Raw genomic sequence first — 7,639 nt, 5'->3', positions numbered from 1 at the left:
TCATGTGCTAGGACAAGGCTCCACCAACTCCCTCCCTAGTTCTCACAATATGCCCCCACTAAGTATTACCTCCTCTCTCAAGAAATGATGGGGCACTAGCACACACCTCACATAAGCACACTATAAATGAGGGATCACACAGCATCTTCAAAAAGGTCCACCAATGAATAAGGGATATACCTGATATATAGAAGTAATAGAAGCTAGCCCTCCCAACTAGGCCTACTAACCCCCACTATCATGAGCCACCAAGGGAATCTGAGTATGACTTATGGACAGTATGTGGCCTTGTAAATAGAAGTACTAGCAGCCCAGAATCATTCTCTCTAAAGAAATGGCATATGTTCCTTAAATTTTCCTGTCATTTCTGCCCCATGGGACAGATTACAAGCTGAACAATTAAAGGTTGGAAAATAATTGAGTATTAAGATTCCATTCATTTACCCTCTGCTTGAAATGGAGGCATTGGTTGCAATTACAAAAGTCTCACCCTCACCATGGAATAAATTTTATGAGCAACTACCTCCCCAGAACATGATTTACCTTGAAATTTGCTCTCATTCCTCTCTATCCACACATGGTAGATAGTAGCTATAGGCACCAGTTTAGTAAGCACAACATGAAAAGATTTGCCTTCTTTACTTGAGAGAAATGCGACCCACTCAAACCAAGTTCTAGAGTGCCAAGTTACATGAAGTTTGGAAAGCATGGAGTCCCACACCTATTGGGAGAATGGACAATTAAAGGAAAAGTGGTCATGACTTTCACTTCCTTGACAAAAACTACACTGAGTGGAGTTGGTATTGCAAAACAGCATCAGTCGATCTGCAGTAGACAGCCTAATCTGTACAGCTAACCAGGTGATGAAACTGCACTTTGGTACGCGTCCTGAAAACCAAACCAACTTATGCCACCCAACTCTTGGGAAGGAAGTTCTCAAATTATCCTACAATGATGGAATTGAGAATTGACCATTTACAGTGAGAGTCCAAATAATGTGATCAGCCTCATCCAATCTGGAAGAGAGAAGAGGTGGTAGAGTTCTTCTCACCTCATTGAGTTCAATAGTTTTTGTAACTGGAAATGCCCAACTTGAATTGTGAATAATGTGAGACACAGTGGCATCTTTAGGTATACCAGAATCAAAAGCAATACTTGAACCAAATTTTGCTATCAAAGGGCCAAGTGGATGCCAATTATCATACCACAAGGAAGTGGAGTGACCATTCCCTAGCACACTAATCATAAAGGGTTGCGCCACAGGTCTGAGGTTCAACAGTTTCCTCCAACCCAAGTGCAATCCCCAGGAATTTTCAAATTCAAAAAGTTCCTTCCTTTTATTAAATATAATTTGACCCATTGACACCACATGGACCGTTCCCCACCAGAAATAAGGAACCAAATATGCTTGGCGATGGCTGCCTTATTCCAAGTTTGCATGGATTTGAATCCAAACACCCACCCCCCCCCTCCGTTTAGGAGAGCACAGGTGTTCCCAAGAAACTTTAGCTCCTGTTCTCTTCAAGTCAAGGCCCAAAGAAATGCCTTAAGAATAGTCTCCACCTCTTTAATCACCTTTTTTAGAATGATAAATAAAGAGCACCAATAGGTTTGCATTGAAAAAAGGACATCCTTTATCAACTGCACCCTACCAACGTAAGTTAAATCCCTGTTGGTCCAACACTTCATTTTAGCAATAATGCTATCCACTAAATGTTGGCATTCTGAGGCTTTGAGCTTAGTGGAAATAAGAGGTACACCAAGTTACCGAACTGGTAGTGTGCCCTCTCTGAACTCTAGGACATTCAGTATGGCTAGTCCAGAGCTATTACTGACTCCATAGAAAAATAGATGCTACTCTTCCCGGGGACTAGGGGATAAACCTGACAACTCCTAGAACTCAATGAGAGCATCATGAATGTGTTTGACTAAGGTTAGATCTCCTTTGCAAAAAATCATTAGATCATCAGCAAAGTAGAGACTGATAATTTTGGTATTACCACGTCTGTAGTGGAAGTGGAAATCAGGTAGGAGGGATTTTCCCCTCAGGAAACAAGTGAGTACCTCCATAACAATGACAAATAGGTAAGAGGACAGAGGATCCCCATGCCTTAGTCCTCTTTTCCCAAGGATGTACCCAGTGACTTTACCATTAATACTGATCGAGTAATTAGCAGTGGTGACACAACCCTGAAGCCATTTAATCATGGTAGGATGGAAGTTCATGGTAGCTAGCACTATCTAAAGGAATTCCCACCTCACATTGTCATAGGCTTTCATGATATCCACATTCATGGCACATCTAGGGGAGTTGGATGATTCGTGGTAACCTCTCATGAGTTCTTGGGTTAGAAAAATATTGTCACAAATCCTTCTCCCTTTAACAAAGCCTGATTGCACAGGATCAATTAAATTAGGGAGGGCTAGCTGTATTCTTCTAGCAAGAATTCTAGAGATACACTTGTAAACTATATTGCAACAAGAGATAGGTCTATAGTCACCTACCTTAGAGGGGTTTGAGACCTTAGGTACAAGGGCCACAATAGTAGAGTTTACTTTCTGAGTAGTTGATGAGACCTAAAGAATGATTTCATAGCTGCAGTGACTTCATGACCAATGATATGCCAAGCATTCCTAAAAAAACCAGCATTATAGCCATCAGGACCAAGAGCTTTTGAGGGATTAAGAGACCAGAAAATGTCTCTTATTTCAATGTCTGTGACTTCAGCAATCATGGCCAACTTTTGACTATCAGCTAGTCTCAGTCTGACAACCTGTTGAATCCTAGAGAGCCCATGGTAGGAAGTAGGGTGAGCAGTACCTAGCAAATTAGAGTAGAAACTAGCAAAGCTGGCTTTAATATCCTTACTATCATGGGAGAGAGACCCATCTTCCATGAGAGGGGTCCTACTTATTGGCCCAAGTGAAATAACACCCTGTATACCTAAGGTCATCAAGTTCCAAAGCATAAAGGCACTGGTTGAACTCATTCATATGTGGGGGCCAGGTAGTATTGTCCCTAGACTTCTCATTAGGGTATCTAATGGCATTAAAATCACCAAGCATAATCCATGGGGAGAACCATGGGGAGAAGGGGTTAAGATGATGCAGACTAGACCAGAGGGCTTGTCTACCCAAATACCTACTGGCCCCATACACAAAAGTTGCAAAAAAAGGGGCCCCTCCACAATTATGTTGCACCTCAATGTGAATGTATTGGTCAGATTGATCTAGAACCTGAACCTATACAACAGTAGAATCCCAACACACAAAAATTCTGCCAATGGGAGCTTGAGGGTAGTTGCTCACAAAATTCCATTGAGAACAAACATATTTTATTATTCTAGAGGCCAAGTCCTCTTCTATTTTATGCTCTAGCAAACCTATAAGGGAGAGTTTATTGTGATTCAACATTTTGCCTCTTTTTGTTTGATTGGGTCATTAAGGCCCTTAGTGTTCCAAAATCCCAATATAAAAGGTTGCATAGACATAAAATAAGATCAAGGAGTACTAAATAGTAAATGGTAGAAGATGGAAGTAGTAGATTACTGCCCTAACAAGGATACAATTGAGCTACTGTCCTCCACTGGTAAAGGAACAAAGTGCTTGTTCCTTCATTTGCTTCCTCAGTTTCTTTAGAGCAGATTTGGAGAGAGGGTGTTTGACATGTAACTCCGAATCTTTCTCCTTGAATTTTGCACTTAGTAAATCTAGTGGTTTGGGAAGGGGTTGCTTAGCCTCAGATGGGGTAGTAATGCTTGCCCCCTCCTTAATTTTAGGATGAATGACTGGATCACTGCAGGTAATTTGCTGGGATTTGCCATCCTCCAGTGATGCTACTCCCTTCAAAGGTAATACAACAGCCTCCTCGGTGGAACTCACTACCCTCTCTAAAACCTCCAACAGTTCCTCTTCTTCAGAATCACTTTGTTCCTGTTCATTGAGAGTAGAGGTGTCAACTGGCCCATTGAGTTGAGTTCCTGAAATGCTTGAGATGGATACAAAGGATTCAGGCTTCCTTTGGTTAGAGAGATGTTGGACAGCCTTTTGTTTTCCATTTCTCACTTGAACCCACTCTTGCTTTGTAGTTTGTTAAGGGAATTAAAGAAGTGGAAACAGACTTAATACAATTAACTAATGAATGTCCAAAGACTTGGCAGATCCTACACACAAGAGGTAGAACTTGTATTCTGTAGGTACCACCACAGATTCTCCGTCCACAGTGACAGTGACCTCATCAGGAAGGTCTTGCTCAGCACTAATCTCAATGCATATTCTGGCTTTAGTTGATTTAGTGTTGAGAAGACCTGGCTGCCTAGCTGTTTTAGCAATAACTTGATCTACATGTAAAGGTCTCCCAATTGTGCTAGCAACCCTACTTAAGCACTCTTGATTCCAAAGTTCTAAAGGTAACTCATGTAGTTTCACCCAAGCTGGTATTCTTGCATGTTGCTCTTGAGCAGGCTTCATCATCCTATGCCAATCTTTAAGCACAAGGTACTTATGAGAAAAGAAGTAAGGGCCTCCTTCAAGAACTTGCATTGTTGCTTGTTCATCCTTGAATTCAAATAGGTAGAACCCAGATACATCCGATTTAATAGCTACAAACAGATTCTTCCATTGATTTCTAGTAGTGGATACTAAGAGAGGGTAAGCCATTTTCCCATCGAGGAAGGTAGTGACCAATCAGATATCTATTCCACTTACCCAAACAGTCAATTCTATGTCGATCTCAATCTGTGCTTCCTTACCACTCTGGAGGTCTGGAAAATAGTCAACCTTCATATTCATTGACGGACTTTGTGATTGTAGGAGTGAAGCCCAGGTTTTAGGCTTAGTTTTCGATTGACTCTGGCCTACACTGGGCCTGAAGTTTGTTTGCTTAGGAAGAGATTGAGAATTGGTTTTGCTGAAAGGTTGCCTGGGTGGTGATGTGGAATAGCCTTTATCTGGGTTTCCCTGAGCAGAATCAAGTTCCGATGGGTGAGTTGTGTTCGAATTACAAACTGCATTTAAGTTAGATTGGGAATTCTTAGGTTGTAGAGACCTAGGACTATACCCAAGGTTTGGATCACCTTCCATGTAGGGATTCCCTCTGGCATTGTACAGAGTTTTAGGGTTAGAGTTGTGTACCTCTGTTGATTGTCGAGTGAGCTGATTGATGTTACCCTGTACTAGGGTCGCTCGTTCCTCAGCTTCCATTATCAATCTTTCCTCAAAGAAAACTTGTTGTAGCTTCCGTGAAGGACTTTGAGTCTTGATTGATTGGAGATTGAATGCTCCACAATTGAGGTGAGATGAACTCCTTCGGTTTGATGATGGAGTTGAGATGATTTGAGGGTTCCCTGGGATTAGAGGACTTGGTACCTCCAGCCCATGTTGGATCGAGCTTTTAGGATTTCGTAAATCTTGTATCTGCTTCCGTCGTTGCTCATTGGAATCAAGGGCTTTAAGGCCTAGCCCTGCCGCCATTGACAGAGTGCCATCAGCCATAGAAATTACAGGGTTTCCATGGACTTGTCAGAGTTCACGAAATCGCCTCACATGTCAGAGCTATCTTTCCTCCGATCCAACTCTATTGGGGTTTTAAAGGAGGCATTATTGTCAAGTTGGCCTACAAAAAAAGAGGAGATACGAATGGGGGGAAGGACTACACTATCTTCGAAAGTGAAACAGGCATTATTGGCAACTTGGCCTGCAAAAAGGTTAAAGCTATGAAAGGACTACACTATCTTTCAAAGTGAAAGAGGCATTATTGGCAACTTGGCCTGCAAAAAAATTAAAGCTATGAAAGGACTACACTATCTTCCAAAGTGAAAGATGCATTATTGGAAAACTGGCCTGCAAATAAATGAAAGCTATGAAAGGACTACACTATGTTTCATAGTAAAGGAGGCATTATTGGCAAGTTGGCCTGCAAATAAATCTCGGGGATTATTGGCAATGTTGGGCCAAGAAATTTGTCCCTATCCGTCTTCATCCCTATTATCTCTACAATTGGAACTCAATGGATCGGGCAATCAGTGTAGACACCCCAATCTCGATTTTCCAAATTAGTTTACTTACGGTGTTTGATTCCCCAATAATGAAACGGATCAAGAACACCCCGGGAATGTTAGTTTGATTGAGCTTTGAGTGTTTGACACCCTTTTGAACCTAACCTAGCCAAAGAAAACCTACCAGCGCGCGCTGGTCTGAAACCAGAGCGCGCTGGTCCAAGTACCACGTGTTGATCATCGGTCACCTTTGACCGTTGACCAGCACGATGTTGTTTGGACCCACGCACGCAGGTCATGCACACGCACACGCTGGTCAAACCCCTATCACATCACCTTTTCCCAGCCATGATCACAAGACTTTTGGGGTCCAAGGAAGCCTATTTATTCGGCTGAAGGATGATCTTCGGATAGGGGGATGTTCCCTCCCCTCTCACACATCTCCCATCACCTTTCCCTCTCATTTAATGAGAGCAAGACTTTCCCTCCAAGCAAACCAGCCCTTACTTGGCTGATTTAAATCTCTCTCTCACTCCATCTCCTCCTATAAATACCCCTCATGCACCCCATGCCAAAGGGTTACCAAGTTTCAAAGCCCTAAGCACAAAGTCCCAACCCTAGCCTCTTGTTCATCTGTTCTTCACCTAAGAAGGATAATAGTAAGCTATACACTTGGTTTTCTGCACAACATTCAACCCACACCCATCCATTCAAAGCTCAATCACTCTTTCAAACACAAAAAACCAAACACCTTTGAACTGCATTCTGTTCTGATCCCTGAGGGGGGCTGACAGGGTCAAGGCTGATAATCAATACCAAGTCCTGGCCCTAAAGAAGGTTTCAAAAACCGTGCTGCAGGTGACCAGCGCGCGCTGGTCCATAGCACGCACGCGCCAGTGTGTGGCTACGCGTGCAGATCTTGCGTGGGGACTGGAACCCTGTTATTTCGTGTTCTCCTTTGTATATAGATCATTATGAGTATGCTAAAAACCAGTTTACTGCTTAGTTAAAACTGCTAATTTTTAATTAATAATCTTACCTGCTGCAATGGAATACCCCTAAGGCCTTTCTAAACATGTCCTAGAACCTAGAAACCTGTAGAACCAAGCATTGGTTTGATGACTCAAACCTGCACGCAGCAGTATTCTCTGACCAGTGGCTGGCCTTTGCATGGGCAACTGGTTTGAGCCCTGTTTCCTTCCTCCACACTATTTATGGGGTGTCTTATTATTTTGGTGGCCTCTGAGCCCATTCAAACTATCTATAACTACCTATTAACTGCCATATGAACTACTTGGTTTGTTCTAGGTGTGCATTGGATATTTCCAGAGCCCAGAGGGTTGAAAATAAGAACTGTGGGCATAAACCTACTGGCACGTGGGGGTTTGGTTGTGGAGTGCACAAGTCTGGTCAACATGCAGTGACTTGATCGGTGCATGTTGGTTTCTTCCTGCGCACATCACTCTAAAATAGTGGCCTTCCAGTCTGTTTAAATTCCCACAGCAATCTGTTTTCATCCTATACTAACTATTTCAAAAAGTGAGCATGCCATCTATCACATCCTGCAAACCTGTTACAATTTTAATCCCCTTAAACTATTCCCCCGCCTTAATTGGTTAAAAATTGATTAATGAGAAAGAATC

At 42.5% G+C, this 7,639-nt stretch overlaps 1 protein-coding gene across 1 annotated transcript; it reads right to left on the bottom strand.

Annotated features, from left to right (window-relative positions):
• Positions 1-1,893: 1,893 nt before the first annotated feature.
• LOC131330765 (uncharacterized) lies at positions 1,894-2,990 on the bottom strand. Its single transcript, XM_058364487.1, has 3 exons — positions 2,557-2,990; positions 2,263-2,449; positions 1,894-2,190 (listed from the first exon to the last, which is right to left on the bottom strand). Exons 1-3 carry the CDS (start codon positions 2,988-2,990, stop codon positions 1,894-1,896), a joined length of 918 nt encoding a protein of 305 aa, XP_058220470.1.
• Positions 2,991-7,639: the final 4,649 nt, after the last annotated feature.

Source organism: Rhododendron vialii, chromosome 1a (genome assembly GCF_030253575.1).
Source record: "Rhododendron vialii isolate Sample 1 chromosome 1a, ASM3025357v1".
Lineage (NCBI taxonomy): Eukaryota > Viridiplantae > Streptophyta > Magnoliopsida > Ericales > Ericaceae > Rhododendron > Rhododendron vialii.
Note: the sequence above shows the minus strand (reverse complement) of the source record. Positions and strands in the feature narration are given on the sequence as shown.